The sequence below is a fragment of the Melopsittacus undulatus genome, chromosome 12, assembly GCF_012275295.1.
Source record: "Melopsittacus undulatus isolate bMelUnd1 chromosome 12, bMelUnd1.mat.Z, whole genome shotgun sequence".
Classification (NCBI taxonomy): Eukaryota; Metazoa; Chordata; class Aves; order Psittaciformes; family Psittaculidae; genus Melopsittacus; species Melopsittacus undulatus.
The window spans coordinates 19802969-19818881 of NC_047538.1; the positions used below are offsets into that span (position 1 = coordinate 19802969).

The 15913-nt window shown below is 57.1% G+C and overlaps 2 protein-coding genes across 9 annotated transcripts in view; one reads left to right on the top strand and one right to left on the bottom strand.

The window, feature by feature from the left end:
• Positions 1-3104: 3104 nt before the first annotated feature.
• Positions 3105-5614, top strand: PHETA1 (PH domain containing endocytic trafficking adaptor 1). Its single transcript, XM_031045512.2, has 2 exons — positions 3105-3345; positions 3825-5614. The coding sequence occupies exon 2, from the start codon at positions 3836-3838 to the stop codon at positions 4607-4609; it is 774 nt and encodes a 257-aa protein (XP_030901372.2). The 5' UTR covers positions 3105-3345; positions 3825-3835; the 3' UTR covers positions 4610-5614.
• A 1479-nt stretch (positions 5615-7093) lies between these two features.
• Positions 7094-15913, bottom strand: part of CUX2 (cut like homeobox 2) — a 63605-nt gene continuing 54785 nt past the window's right edge. For all 8 annotated transcript variants that reach the window (XM_034068464.1, XM_034068460.1, XM_034068463.1 and 5 more), the window contains 8 exons: positions 15242-15871; positions 14264-14365; positions 12649-13424; positions 12064-12223; positions 11263-11532; positions 10838-11026; positions 10472-10745; positions 7094-9620 (listed from right to left, as the gene is read on the bottom strand). In XM_034068464.1, the coding sequence (XP_033924355.1) occupies positions 8972-9620; positions 10472-10745; positions 10838-11026; positions 11263-11532; positions 12064-12223; positions 12649-13424; positions 14264-14365; positions 15242-15871 (3050 nt within the window). In that variant the 3' untranslated portion in view covers positions 7094-8971. The remainder of the gene's footprint in view (positions 9621-10471; positions 10746-10837; positions 11027-11262; positions 11533-12063; positions 12224-12648; positions 13425-14263; positions 14366-15241; positions 15872-15913) is intronic.

Below are 15913 nucleotides of genomic sequence, written 5' to 3' on the forward strand. Positions count from 1 at the left end.
GCTGCACAGATGCCTTTGTACACACACACACACACACGCTGCTGCTTCCCTTCCGCTCGGCACCGGGCTCAGCTTTTAACCACTGCTGTTTGCTTCTCCTCTAAAAGCTTCAACCAGCTTCCAAATGTCCTTCCCACTTCCTCCTTCAGCTCCAGCCCTCAGGCCTGCTTCGGTCTCAGGGTGTATGGAGTGGTTTGGAAGAGGCACATCTGCATTTCTCAGGGTGGGATGTGCTTGGATGCAGGTGACATCTGCCATCCCGCAGTGAGATGTCCCCCCACCATGTCTGGGAGTCACATTTGGAGGTGCTTGGCTATGGGAATCTGTGCTGAGCTGTTTGTGAATGGGCATCTGTGTGACACCGCCAATGGGCTCTATCTTCCCTGCTGATTTAAAATACATCCCATTCATTTCTCCCATCCATTCCCAATCCATCACTTTCCGACGAGGAAAAGACTGAAACAGGACCCACCACACACACACTGGTCCTGTACTCCTGGATTGGCCATGCCCAGAACAATGCCCCCGAAATCTCAGCCTGGTTTTCCTGCACCCATTCAGAGCGCTGGGTGTTTGTAGGTTGGGTGCTGATGTGTCGGGTGGTGCTAGCTGGGTCCTGATGAGCAGGGTGCTGATGGACGGCGTGCTCCCTGGGCTGGCTGCCCCCCGCAGCCCCGTCGAGCCCTGAGCTGCGGCCGCCGCTGGGCTCCATCTGCCCTCTGCCGGGCACCGGCCGCACTGCAGCCGCCCCGGTGGTGTTGAGGGGGGTCCCCGGCCCCCGGGCTGCCAGGCTGGAGATCACCGTGGGTGACTCCCTTTGGGCTCCCTGAGGACCATTCATTGGTGGTCATGACGGAGACCGCATCTCTTCTCCATCCCCGGCTGGGGACCGGGCATGGAGCAGCCCCTGGGTACCCCACAGCACCCCCAGATTCCCAGGAAGCCACTGCTGAGCCAGCACCCGCTGTGACTCAGAGCTCCCACTCACCTCATCCAGCACCCACTGCTGCATAACCGCACCAAGTCACAGTCATGGGACAATAGGAACCAGAGGCCAAGGGCAGCCCACATCCAAAGTGACAGCCCCTCACCTCCTTTCAGACCCTTTTCTTCTTTTATCCCCATTGTTGGTCAAGCTCAGCCTTGGAATTCATTTCCCCATCTTTCCCATCAAGACTTGGAGTGGGAAACTGAGGCACAGGCTTTGGGCTCCTTGTTGGGGGGGACACTGGAGGAACAAAAAAGGGAAAATACAGAGCCGCTCAGAAAGGGAAGTGCTGGAGCCTGTGCAGTGGCACGAGACCATCCAAAAAGGAGACCCAAAGGGAAGCAAAAACTCACAGAGGAATTTTGCTGGTGGTTCTAAGGAATGGGGGTGACTTTTCAAAGGGCTTCCTGGGAAGTGGCTGCAGTGGAGGAGCAACCTCTGCTAACATGGCCAATGGGGCTGCAGGAAGCAGCCGGGGTTTCAGAGTCCCAGAACTGGGAGTGTGGATCCCTTTAACCAGTTACCCCAGCAGGTCTAATAGAGATACTGCTTCTCCCATGGTCCTTCCACCTCCTAATCTTGCCATGTAAAAAGGCCCCTCTCCACAGGGCAGGGGGATAAGTGCTACAGAGAGACATGAGACTTCCCACCAGTGGCCTTGAACAGAGCTGCTCCACTCAGGAAGGAAGATAAAGCCCAGATGCTTTAAATCTTCTTTATAGTATGAAACAGAAAAGTGGGGAAAGACCTCAGTGATCTGAAAACCACTGCCATGAGCAGAAGATTGCAAAGCCCTGAGCAGCTGTGTAGGGCAATGGGGGCATCTATGAGGAGGTAAGGCGAGGACCACAGTGGCACTGCTGAGGTGGTCCTCAGGCTGGTGATGCTTTCAGCAAGAAAGGACAATCAAGAGCAGAAGTCAGCCTGAAGGCTACTCTCAGCCACAAGTTTTATGATTGCCCTGGGATGTGGGTACCAGTCTCCATGGTCAGCATCATCCAGTCATTGTCAGAGAGGCCAAGCGCTGGCCACCGGGCCAAAAGCCCATCAGCATCTCTAGTGCCATGTTGCACCATCCATGGTCAGGAAGGAGCAAGCGGGATGTGATCTCTGCTCATGTGGCTGCACAATGCTTGACAGCTCCAGCGCCAGCTAATGGCTTGTCACTGGGTGCTTCCTAGCTCCCTGGGCCAGTTGTCACCTTCCCCCGATGCCCATCCAGCTCCTTTCCCTTTGCACTAAGGCAGGGATCCCCTCCCTGTCTGCTTTGGCCCAGCCTCTCCCAAGGACATGGCTGAAAGCTCAGGTGAGCAGCCGGTCGCTTGCAGCATCTCCCACCTGTGCAGAACCAGCCTCTGCCCTGTTGCCTTCATCTCCAGCCCTCTTATCCATCAGGCTCTTCCGTTTCCCTGCCAGATGCTTCAGGGCACCACTTCTGGGACTCTGCCCTAAAAACCTGACCCAAAAATTCAGTGTTTTGCAGACACTTTCAGCGCTAAGCTTCCAGGTTTCCCACCCATGAGTACATCCACGTGTACATCCATGCGTACTCTAAGCCTACATCCATGTGTGCACTCACGTGTACATCCATGCCTACATCCATTCATAGAGCCATATCTGTATTCATGTCTACATCCACACATACACCCATGGACGTGCATACCCCCTGCATCCCCACATCCGTGCTCCCATCTCCCCCCGGCTCTGCCCAGAGCTGCGGCACGGGGCCAGAACCCCCCAGCACCGGGGCCGAGCTCCGAAGCGGTTTCTCCTCCGGGAGAAGAGCCCCCCCTCCCTGGCTCCCGCGGGGCCGCCCCGAGCCGCGGTGAGGGGCGGGGGCGGGAGGAAGCAGCGCTCCGCCCGCGGGGCCGGGCCGAGCCGAGCCGAGCCGGCGGGGAACCGAGGACAAAGGTGGCCGTGCGGGACCGGGAGCGGGGCCGGGAGCAGGGCCGGGAGCCGGGGGAGCACCGCAGAGGAGCGGGGCTGAGCGGGCGGCAGCCGGGGGGGGGGGGGGGGTCTGGTCCTCCGCTCCCAAACATCCTCAAGACTTTGGGGCCCCCAAAAGATCCCCAAGATACCGGGGAGAAAGGGTCCCCACTCCCCGAGAGCTCCCCTCTCATCTCCTTGATCCCTGCTACGTGGCTTAATAGGAAACCGATCATCCTGGTGCCCATCTGCCTTGTGCAGGCTCTGGGACGGTAAAACCCGCCGGAGCCATCAGCCGGAGCGAGAGCACCAGGGTACTGGACCCCACAGTCTCCTTACACCATCCGATCCCGGATCCAGCGCTCCCACGGCCGCCCTCACATCAGCGATGCTGGCGGATGCCGGAGACCGGAGCTAGAGGCTGAGTCCAGGTAGGCAAACAGCCTGGCACAGCGAGGCCGTGGCTGAGGAGGGGACGAGGGGAGGGTGGCCTTGCACGGGTGACCGGGTTCATGGCCACGGCTCTCTGGAGCCGCAGCCGGATCTCCGGCTCAGGCCATAATTCCTCCCTGTGTGCTGTGGGGAGGAGCGAAGCAGCACGGGGCAAACACGGAGCCGGCGGTCAGGTCACCTGCACCGGGTGACGTGGGGCACTGAGGTGAGCCCTGCCTGCGGCTCCTCCATGGGAAACACTCAGCTGGGGATAAATCCGCTCACCATGGAGCCCTGAGCCACCCACCGGACACAGCACCTCAGCTGGAAGCAGAGTTATCCCAGCTATCACGGGGCTGTTTATTCACCAGCTCCATTTCCTGGGCACGGAGGCTGCTGCTGCCAAGAACAAGCGGATGGGTTATTACAGTGCAATTAAAGCACACTCATCTTCAGCATCCATCCTCTATCCCTGCAGGACATAGAGCCATGAAGCTGAACGAGCGGAGCTTGGCTTTTTATGCCACCTGTGACTCCCCGGCTGACAACGCCGGCTTCCTCTACAAGCGTGGTGAGCGGCACACCGCGTACCACCGCCGCTGGTTCGTGCTGAAGGGCAATATGCTCTTCTACTTTGAGGAGCGGGAGAGCCGGGAGCCGGTGGGTGTCATTGTGCTGGAGGGCTGCACCGTGGAGCTCTGTGATTCGGCTGAGGAATTCACCTTCGCCATCCGCTTTGGTGGCACCAAGTCCCGCACCTACGTGCTGGCGGCCGAGAGCCAGGCTGCCATGGAGTCGTGGGTGAAGTCCCTCTCACGAGCCAGCTTTGACTACATGCGCCTGGTAGTGCGGGAGCTGGAGAAGCAGCTGGAGGAGATGCGCTATGGGATGGCCCATGGGTGTGCTGGGGGATGCCGGGGGTCTCCCAGCTCCTGGAAGACGAAGCCTTCGGAGCTGGAGCGGTCAATGGAGCGGCTGCCGGCTCTGCCCGCTGTCTTGCCGAAGGAGAATGGCTGTGCTGTGTGGAACAACGCATCGGGAGTGAACCGGCCACCCGAAGTTTCAGGCTGTGGTGAGGATGCTGGTGATGGGAACCCGCGGCCACCACCGCTGCCACCACGCAGGAGGGCATCAAGCACCGAGGTGGGCAGTGCAGTGGTGGAGAGCCCGTCCTCCTTCTGCCGGCTCCATGAGTGGTACGGCCGGGAGGTGGCCCAGCTGCGGCAGGATTGGTTGGAGAGGCAGCGTGGTCCCCGGCCCTGAGTGATGGCCAAGGCCTGGGGACCCACCAGGACCTGTAACAAGGAGATGATCATTGTCAGTGCTGCATTGGTCCCATCGTCACCCTGGGATGTGCAGCCCTGTCTATGGTGGTGATGGACACTGCTGATGGTGCCACCAAGGGCTCAGCACTGAGGGACACTGGTGCTGCTCTGTGATGGTGAAACACCAGCCCAGCGCTGATGGCAACTGGGCTCAGTGTGCTGCCAGTCAGGCATGAAGCCCCTGGGCTTTGGGGGCTGCCAGGCTTTTAGGCATCTTGTGCCAAGGCAGCAGATGCTCCCTGCATGGATGCACCCCTCCAGCCTTGCCCAGCAAGCAAACAAGCTACAAACCACTTCCTGGCTGATGCTTGCTGGGATTCCAGCACCACACTGAATTTGGTGGGACCTCCTGGTGCTGTCGCAGTGGTATCATGCACTGACAATGCTTTTGGAGAAGGATTTGGATGGGATCTCGCTGGCCTGAGCCCCTTTGTGGGTATTCCACAGCCGGAGACCCTGCTACCACCTTCCCCTCCCTGCGCTGAGCTCTGCCGGATCCCTCTGCTCCAGCAGGATGTGGTCTCAAACCAAAAATATCAGTGAGCACAGCTCTTCCTTAATGGCAGCAGCTTCCCAGGGAGCTGGTGACACCCAGCCCGGGGTGCTCCACATGGGGCAATCGCTGCTTGCAGCCTTGGGTGAACCCCTGATGGGGGCAGACCCAAGGGAACGCTGCAGCTGCAGGCACTCCCGTGCTGGATGGGTATTTCAGAGCAGGGCATCACCCCTGCGCTGGCTTCCTAAGGGGAAACATCACTCATGGTGGTAATGGGAACATGTGTGTCAGCACAGAGCGTGTCGAATGATTCATGTGCCAACCCGGAGTGAAGCTAGTGTCTTGTGCTAGTGTTGCTCTTTTCTGCTCCCAGTGGTTTGGACTGACACTAAGGCTGCTGGCCTGGAGGTGACCTGGGTTTGAGCTGGGTGGCTCTGGCTCCCTTTGCCCCACTGGGATAAGCACAAGATTTTGCTACAATAAAAGTTGTTTCAATAATCCCTGCCTGTCCCACATTCTTGTTTGTGCCTTTAATCCCCTTCCTTCCATGGCGCCGGGCAGGCGCAGTGTCACCCAAGTGGGACACAGCCAATGCCAGGGTCTTGCAGTGCCCTGGAGCCTGACATGCCTGCAGGGGTGGAATGGATGGGATGAGATGGATGGGCTAGGATGGTGCCACCCTGGGGATATCAGGATACCCAGTGCCAGGGTGGTCCCATGGCAGGGACAGCATGGTTCTGCTTCTCTGTGATGGCTTGAACAGCCAGGCACAGGTGACCAGCATGGGGGTTTGGGCATTGGGAAATGACTGGGAGCACAATGCTCCTATAGTTTCACCCATGGAAGTGGTATTGGGTGCCCCAGTATGAGTTACTGATGTATTACAGGTTCAATGGGGTGTTACAACCATCCCATCAAACCCAAGGTTACATGCAACACTGATGCCACTCAGGTTTGAGTGCTCCTGTTCAGGCTGCCCTGTGCACTTGGTGGGACATCCCAAGCCATCTGCCAAGGGGTCTTGGCCAGGGACAAAATACCTGTCCCCTTGCTGATGAGAGTGTTGGGGCCAAGTGGAAGTGGCCAACACAACCCCATGTCCCTGCCCACAGCACCCACCTGCATGAACATCTCCAGCTTCTTGCCAACATCATTGAGGTCCATGTCTCTTGGAGAAACTGAGGCACGAAGCCAGGCAGATCACTCTTTTGCTGAGAGCACTGAAGAACACTGAGCCCTGCTCCTGGCCACCCCACTTGGTGTTTTGGCATTTGGAGTGGTGCTGCTGAGGGCAGTGGGGCACAGCCGTACCCGCAGCATCCAGATGGTTAATGTGGCCCCATCCGTTGGCTGTGGAGGAAGGAACTGGTTTCCATGGCAGCCGGCCCAGCTTCTCCAGACGTTCAGATATTCATTACAAATAAATCCGTCCCAACACGTTAGCTGACAAACAAGCTTGAACAGATATGCAACATATGGATTTATTAATCCATCAAACGCAAACACCCCTGCCTCGTGTCGGGAGCTGCAACTGTGCCTGGTGATGGGCGGTTGTGAAGAAGAGCTGTGCCAGGGTGCCATAGCATTGTGCCAAACCTCATGCCAAAGGATGCTAAGGTACCCAAGGGGCAGGAGCAAACCTGCACTAGGGATGAACGCAGGACTTTCACAGGGCAGGATCCCTGCTCATTGCAGGGGGTTGAACTAGGTGACCTTTGAATATTCAACCCATACTATTCCATGACCTCACCTTGAGCTGGACTAGCTCCATTTCACACCCTCTTTTCTTCCCTCAATCACCAGGAGATGTTTATGGTAGTGAGAGCTCTTGCCACAAACCCAAAGCAAGGCTGTGATTTCCAAAACCAATCCAGGCACCAAGCTCCCAATCCATCTGCCTCCAGACAAAACACTCCAAGGCCAGGGTCGTATCCAACTTCTGTATTTAGTGGCTCTTTACAGAACTTGTTCCTTCCAAAATTGTTAAACAAAGTTCATCGATCTCATAGAAACTTTTGAAGTACAGTACATAAGCCTAACAAAAACGTGACCGGTATGTCCCGCCAGCTTTAATACAACAGGATTGCCGTGTCCGAGACCATCCTAAGTGCTTCCTTGAATCCCATTCCACTAAAGCTCCTGCTAGCACACGACGGAGAAGAGCAATGATCGTACCTTGACCTTCTGCAGAGTGGTGGCAGGGAAAAGAGTGGCCATGGGCAAGCAGGGGCTCGCTGGGGCAGGGTAGGTGGGCAAGGAGAGCTGTGCCTCCATGGAGCCACTTTTAGCATCGTTCACCGACCACCACCGTGTATAAAAATACCTTCTCTTCTGATAAAAACATATAAATCAGTCAATGTGTAGCCTCAGAGCCCGCAGGGAGCCCTCCCGATGGTGGTGGCCACGCTGGGTGATGGCTGATGCCATGTGGGCAGGGGACAGCATGGGCCACCCCATGGTGTTTAAAGGCATTCTGATAGCAGAGCCCAGCTGGTGGTGGTAGGGTTGGGAGGTGGCACCGGATCAGCCCTGGAAAGCCAAAGCTCAGTGGTGCTTTGCCTAATTCAGGTCTGAGCTTGCCCAATTCAGGCAGGAGCCTGGTGTGACAATCCGGGCCTCATCCTGGCTTCATGGCAGCCACTGCCTGGGAATGCCACTGCATTGAGGGGATGCTCCTCCTGCTCGGGTGCTCTCCCAAAGTAAAAGTGCTTCAGCCACCAAAGCGGGCTGTGATGCTGGGAGCAGCCCCGAGCAGGATTCAACCCCCTGTGAGCAGGCAGCTCATTTTTGGGTGCTCATCCCCAGCACTGGTGCCCCAAGGGCAAAGCTCAAAGGCTCCATCTCTTCTTTCCCACATGGATGATGGCAGAGCATGGGGAAGTGGGAACCAATGGATGCCCATTCCCAGGGAGCTGGAGCCATCCCTGAGCATCACACCCAGGTACCTCTTCCCATCTCGCTCCCAAAATCACAAGCACAGGTTGCTCTCATTGCTTTTGGATTGGGTTTCCTCTTCCTTTGGGAGCCAGCAGAGCTGCACCGTGCTGTATCGGGGATGCCACTGGTTACAGGCTGGAGGAAGCACGAGGGACAGCATTGGGACCATGCTACATCTTGTTCCAGAAGGCTAGTGCAGACATCTCTACAACATATACAACCGCACGGGACATTCTGTGTTACAAAGGTTTCCAAGAACATAAACCACCAGAACTAAATACATACTCGATGGCATCAGGGGGGTCGCTTTAGAGTCTTCAGGGACTATGTCGCAGTCTCTGGCTGGGGCAGAAGCGATGCGGTGTCTTACAGACAGAGGTGGAAACTGCTCAGCAAACGTTTAGTCCATTTGGTCAGTCTCATAGTGCTTCTTGATGGCTTTGCTCAGTCTTTTCCTGTGGGATTTTCCTTTGTTTATAATCTCATCCAGTGGCAAACTACAAGACTTCAGTGTACATTTAATGACACAACTGCTACATCATCTTCATTTTATAGCTATCTTTAATATCAAAGCAGCTTAAGCTGTTAATAAATTCCAAAGTATCCTTTTATTAAAATATCTAAAAGAGGTCTATAAATATTTTTTGTTTTCCTTTTTTTTTTCTTTTTGCTTTTCTAAAATCGTTCCCAGTTTTTCACATTTAAAACAAAGCTGGGGGAGAGGTGGCTTCATCATGGGGGCCACCCCCTCTTCCATGGCTGCTCCATGGCGCCGGCTGCCTGTTGCCTCTTGGTGCGTGCTGCATTTAACAAAATATATGTATATATATGTGGGTGTCTCTATATATATCCAGGGTGTTGGAGGGCTCAGAACTCCCACTCGAGGGCCTCCTCGCGGTTGGCAGCCCGCTCCAGGCGGTGGATGATGTTGTTGAGGTTGGCCATCTTCTCATGGCGCCGCTGGACGCTGGTGCTGAGCCGGGGGCCGGGTGCTGGCGGTAGTGCCGGTGACACCGGTCCAGCGGAGGATGGCCCCGGTGAGGCTGAGCCGGCGAGGCCGGGCGAGGATGCTGCCGAGGGCGATGTTGGGGAGACCTCCAAGCTGCAACGGGATGATCCCGATGAGGACTGGGAGCTGTCGGGATGCGGCGGGGGGGGGCCCACGGTGGCGGCACCGGCACGGCCCCCCCGCCGCGGGAGGCTGCCGGCACTGGGGGCAGTGGCGTGGGGGGCTGCCCCCCGATCCTCCTGCGGGGGTCCGGTGCCCTCGGCTGCCCCGGCCGGGCTGTGTGAGTCCCGCCGGCGGCCCCAGCCGCCTGCCTCCCCCTGCTCCTCCTTCACCTTCACAGTGGCACAGGGGGGCTCGCCCCCCACAAGCACAGGTTTACGGTCCTCCGTGTCCGAATCGGGGCTGTGGGGGGCCCGGCGCACGGGGATGGGTGTCCCACTGCTCTGCTCCGCATCCGTGTCGTTGTCCGGTGTGCCCTCCACCAGCATCTCCCGCCGCATTCGTGACCTGCGGGATACAGCCATGGAGGGTCGGTGAGCACCATCCATCATCCCATGTCACAGACACCACGTGTCTTGGAAAAGCATCTCCAGCCATAAAAATGCAGTGACACCCCTTGGGATGGAAAACCCGACCTTGCTGGCCTTCAAAACACTTATTTTGGGGGAAAAACACTCTGCTTGAACACAGGGAATGGGTTTTGCAACACTTTGGGGCCGTTTCCAGACAAACTGAGACAGTTTTTCTTGTTCAATACTTATCATTTTTTAAAGGTTTCTTTAGAGCAGTTGTGTTCCAGGCATTTCTGGAATCATGTGAGTGGAAAGGCCGTAGGCTTGCAAACACCATTAGTCAATGTATATTTTTTATACTGGTTTCTATAGGGGAAGGAGCACAACCCATCATCTGGGCTGTTGACTCAGAGCTGGCAGCACTTGGAGTGTGCCTGGAGAGGACCCAAAAGCAGTGTATGCACCTATAACACTGCCTAAGGATGAACCCTGTGCTATTCCCACACTGTGGGGATGAATCCTGTGCTCCAGGAGCCTCCATAAGGCTTTTCTCCACCCACCTTAGAGCTCCTGCTCAGTGGCAAGTGGTGTCCCACACCAATGAGAAAGTGGATGTGAGCATGGTAATTGCTTTAGATGCTCAACTTGACTTGGTCAAGCTGGTCAACACCTCTTGCCTACCCATCAACCAGGGTGCATGCAGCATTTCAGCTGCAATCCAGCACCACGCATGGGTCTGCACTTTCCCATCGGCACAAGAGGGACTGGGAGGACTGGAAGAGCAACAACAACATCCCCTTTGTGGCTCAGCACCATCAGATAACCACAGCCCAGTAGCGCCCATACCTGTAGTTGTGGAACCAGTTGATGACGGTGTTGGTCTTGAGGTTGAGCTGGAAGGAGAGCAGCTCGATGGTCTGCTGCGAGGGGTAGGGCTCCAGCTGATAGGCTTTCTTCAAGGCTTCCTTCTCCTCCGGGGCCAGCACCACTCGTGGCTTCTTGATCTGGAGGAGGCTGAGGTCCTGCGGCTGCAGGCTGGGGCTGGCACACTCGGAGCGGGCGCTGGGGGACTCGCTGTCTGAGCCGGCGCTCATCAGCCCATACCGACGCTTCAGGTAGGCTGCAGGAGAGGAGACCCAGCTGCGTGCCTGGGGAACCCCCTGCTTGCCCAGCACCCCAGTCCCATTGGGGCTGCAGCACCCTGACCCTCACCTTTCTTCTCCAGCTTCTTCATGTCGCGCAGCTTCTCCACGTTGAGGGGGTCGTTGAGCCAGAGCTGCATGCGGACGAAGGGCTCCCTCCCCTTCAGGCTCAGCTTGTGCCATGGCTTGGGCCTGGAGAGGAGATCGGACACCGAGCCCTGCGTCAGGCCCAGGATGCTCTCCCCAAACAGCCGCTGGCCTGGCAGAGGAGAAGCAGAGGTGGTTAGAGCAGGGCAGAGCAGTGTGGTGGGTGCTACAGTCCCCGATGGAGCGGGAGCACCCCGCTTCCCGGCCAGCATCCTCCCCAGCATGCCAGGATCCCACTGAGCACCCACAGAGGACAAGGAAGGGTCTGTGGCTACGGGAATTGGGGTGATGCATCCATGCAGCCTCACCAGCAGCTCCCGAAAACCCGGGCGGAGAGAGGATCCGCACCTAAATTGTTGTCCGTCAAGACCTCCTTGACCTTCTTGGTGATGGAGTAGGTGTCCAGCTCCGGGGACATGGCGACGATCTCCTGGATGCCCACAGGTCCCTGGCTGTTGGGGTACGTCTTCCCACCCAGCGCAGGCGTGGACCGGCTCTCGGGCTGCTGGTTTTCTTTGCTGCTCTCCAAGGCCAGGGTGAGGGGCTCCTGACAGCCCTTTTCGTGCTCAGCAGGGCTGGGGGGCGGCGAGGGGGACGGCTGGGGCTCCACCGGGCTGGCTGTGTGACACCGGGGCAGAGGGGTCAGCGGGGATGGTGGGATGGGAGAGGGCAGGGACCCTGCGGGAGCAGGAAGGATGCTCTGGGGATGCTGGCAGTCTCACCAGCAGCTACGGCAAAGCACAAGGTGCCAGTGGAATAATTAAGGAGAGAAAACACCACTGATGTATAAAATAAAACCCCGGTTTTATTTCATATATATATATATATCTGTGCCAGGCACAAAGCCAAAGATTTCAGTTGTGATTTTCCTTTTTTATTATTAACCTAGATTATTTCAACCCCCCCTTCTGACCAAATAACTTTTGAGGATCTGTATAACAGCCCATAATTGTCTAAGTATTCAGGGTATTTAAAATGAGAGGAGAGGGGGATGAAAGGGGATTGCCAGGACTGGGGTGTAGGTGCTGAGGAAGCTCTTCCCAGTGCTGGGATGGGAGCAGGATAAACTAGCCCTGCGCTGGGATGCAGGGGATGGATGCAGAAGCATTGGAAGCACTGATGGCACTTGGGGACCGCAGTGGCACTTACCCTGGGAAGGTGTTGGCTGCTGGCTGATGCCTTGGCCCAGCTGGTCCGTCAGCCAGAGCTGCATGCGGATGAAGGGCTCCCGACCCTTCTGCGTCAGCTTGCTCCATGGCTTGGGCCGTGACAGCATGTCGCTCACGCTGCCCTGGGACAGCCCCAGCACCTAGGCACCATGCATGTGTCACCCACCAGCACTGGGCTGCTGCCTGCCCTCGGTCCCCATGCTGAGGGAGGCTGCCACCCACTGCTGTGCTCATGGCCCCATGGCACGTCCAAACCCCTTGGCCTCAGCCATAGGTCCTGGGACCACGGTGGGCCCTCCTAGGATACCCCGTGGGAAGGGGGGAAGGTCCCTGCAGGGCTCTGAACAGGGGACAAGGTGTTTCTGGTAGGAAGCACCATCAACCAGTTGGTGGTGACCACTGGGAGACCATTTGGGTCAGACTGTGAGGACTTGGCATCCTCCAAGAGGAAACCCACTGGGGAGAGTGGGAACCCTCAGAGGAGCTGGCAGAGGCCACTAATGAGCCCAGGGCTTCTGGTCATGGAGCAAGGGGGACAGCAGAGCCCCTTTCTCCAGGCTGGTACCTTCTCTCCGAAGATCCTTTGGCAGATGCCGTTCTTGGCCAACTTCTCCTTGACCTGCCGGGTCAGCTCCAGCGTGTCCACCTCCCTGTACATGTACATCTCGTACTGCTCCGGCGTCAGTGGTGGCACCGTGGGCTTCAGGGTCCGTGGTACATAGGTGGGGTAGTAAGAGAGGCGACCACCAGCAGCCGGCTCCGTGCTGGCTCCCTCTGCCTTCACCTCTGTGAGCCGATGTGGCTCATCATCTGCCGGTGGCAGCTCGTCCTCATTGGTGCCTCCTTCACCAGGCTCACCCCGCTGCCAACCCCGGCCATTGGCCATGCTGGAGTAGCTTGAGGAGGAGGAGGACAGCGAAGGCGAGACGGAGGTGTAGGGTCGGCTGAGCAGGCTCCGCTCCGATGCCCAGTGCTGGTCAAAGTAGGAGCCGGCATCTCCAATCTCCGACTTCACCTTCCGGATGATGCTCTGGACAAAGGCAGCAGGGGAGAGGACAGCCAGGGGTGTCTGCGGGGGGCCAGGGCTGGCCCCATTCCCCTCCTCTTGCTTGACATAGGTGGGGACAATGTTCTGGCTGACAGTGGCCAGCGTGGAGCGCTCGGTGGGTGCTGTGTCCCCGGGGCGCCCGCTGCCCCCCGATTCCATCTCCAGCAGTGCCTGCTGCTGTGCCTGCATCTCCCGGCGCGCCTGCTCCAGGATGCTCTTGATGGCATCTTCCGAGCTGCTGCCGCCTGCCCCGTTGGCCACTGCTTGTGATGCCGATGGTGTTTTGGGCTCCCCTGGAAAGAAAAGGGGTGAGCGGAGCCCTGAGGAGCAGCAAACATTGTTTTACCATGTGGCCATAATACAACGCAGGAGAAAAGGGATTTGGGGTGGTCTCTATGGCATGGGTGCAGATCAGAAGGACCAGCAGCACCCACAAAGCAGAAGCTGTGACACAAAACTCAAAGCTTCCTTTTTGACGACTGCAAAATAAATCCCATTACCAAAGATTGCAATAGACAAACATGTTTGTTTTCCCTGTCTGTTTTTCCACCATTCCTGTCTAATTCAATTCTCTGGGATTCTGCTTTCTCAGCAGACTACCTGTTCTAATGTATTTCGTTTCTTGTAATTGACTGTGAGTGCAGCTGCTTTAATGATTCCTTGTGCCAGATGGATCTTGCATCCTCATTTAATCATCTGGTTTGGGGCACAGGGGAGGAAAAGGGTAGATCCAAAGTTTCCAAAAGCCCAGATGCAAGCGCTGCTGCATGGGGAGTAAACTTCCACCCTTGTTCCACCAGCATTTCTTCCCACCATACCCCAGATTTCCTCTATGAATGTCAGTGGGAAAGATGCCCCCCAAAAGCCCATTTTGGCCATGCCAATGCTGCTCCATGCTGGGTGCCCAGAGCCACCCTGGTCAGGAATACCATGAGTGCCAGGCTTGGCATGATCTGGCTAAAGTTTCCTGGGGATGCAGAGACTCCTGTGCTGAACACTATTGGTTTTGTGGGTGTTTGATGGGTTCCCCCATGGGATCTGCAGCCACAAGTACCCCTCTGGGTGCTGCTCCTATGGGTGCAAAGTGGGGGCTTGGCCACCCCAAGGGCCACCCAACACACTGGCTACCTACCTCCCTTCTGCGACTCGATCTCCTTCTTTGCCTGCTCCAGGATGCTTTTGATGGCATCGTCAGAGCCGGTCTCCGGCGTCCTGATCCGCGGCGTGATGCTACCTGATCAAAGAGGCAGGATAACAGCTTTGTCACCAGCGCTGGTTTACAAGCTCCACTTGTATGTCAAGAAGTATTTACTGCTCCTCATGTTCAGTTATTTTTAGGGATGCTGGTTTCAAGACAAATGTCATTCCCAATTAGTCACTTGCTGGAGTACAGAAGATCTGGTAGCCCCAGCTCCCAGCCACCTTGATCTCTCCATCCAAGGGCACACAGGGTGCTGAGCAGAGATATGGGCACAGGGATCTTTCCCACATCCCTGGCACTGCTTGTGCTGGTGAAGGGTTAATGCTTGATTGGATCCAGGGATAAATCAGAACCCTCTGGATTGAAACACCAGCATGGACATGGACCTGCAGTGCTCAGTGCCACTGAGGAGACACGAGTGACCAGCAGCCACTGCTGCCACTGTCCCTGGAGCCAGATGTCACCATTTCATGGCAGTGCAGGCACTGCACCAAGGTCCCTCAGCATTAACACTTCATTATTCTAACAAAATATTCCCAAACACATTGATTCATGCCCATGGAACAGCCCAATGAATAATTTAATGGCACTTGTCAGAATAAATGAGTAAAGCCTGCTTCCATAAGGATGGGTTGTTGTTAATTGCTACTGTTTGCCAGGGCTCCATCCCTCTGGCAGCTGCTTCCATCCCACCCAAAGCAAATGGGAGACCACTGGGACAATCCCCGAGTGCCATTGGTGACCCTCAGTGTGTCATATGACCCTGTCTTGTCATGCCAGGCTGCTGGGCATCCCTGCATGGCATGGTGCTGCTGGGGTGAACCGGGATGCATCAGGATGGGATCCCATGGTACCACATGCAGCATCCCAGTGCAGGACCCGCTGGCCAGGGCCACCCCAACCACTCACCTCTCTGGCGCACCTGGATAGTCCTCAGGGCCAGCACGTTCTGCTCGTCGGAGAGGAACTGCTTCATCTTGATGAATGGCTCCTTGCCCTTCACTGTCAGCTTGTGCCAGGGCTTGGGCCGGGCCAGGATCTCACTGACGGAGCCCTGGGATAACCCCAGCACGTAATGCCCGAACACCCGCTGCCCAATGTTGTGCTTCAGCAGCTGCTCCTTCACCTGGAAGGCGATTTCGGCCGTGTCCAACTGCTCCTCCTCAGCATTGCTGCTGGTGCTGCTCTCGGTTGGCTCTCCAGGTGGGCTGGTGGCCGGTGCGGTGCCACCGGGGTGTGCGGTGCTGCTTTTGGCACTGAAGATGCCAGAGGGGAAAGGCGGCCCCACGCCAGTGCTCTCGCTCTTATAGGAAGGTGGTGGGAGCTGGGGAGCCTTGGGGTCCCCTGGAAGCCGCTCTCCCCCTGGGAAGGGGGACAAGGAGAATGTCCGTGGTCCATCAGGGGCCAAGCCAGGGCCGGGCAGAGGTGGGATGGGAGTGGGGGATGCGGCTTCTTCCACCGGGGCGTGCTGCGGGGATGGGTACGGCTGCTCCATGCCCAGCGAGTCCTTCCCCGACTCATCCTCGGAGTGATCCTCTTCTAGAGATGAATGAGAGAGAGGGAAGCAACCCTGCAGGGGAG

Coding starts and splice junctions, on each gene's coding strand:
- PHETA1 (XM_031045512.2), top strand. CDS start 3,836: ATGAAGCTGAACGAGCGGAGCTTGGCTTTTTATGCCACCTGTGACTCC.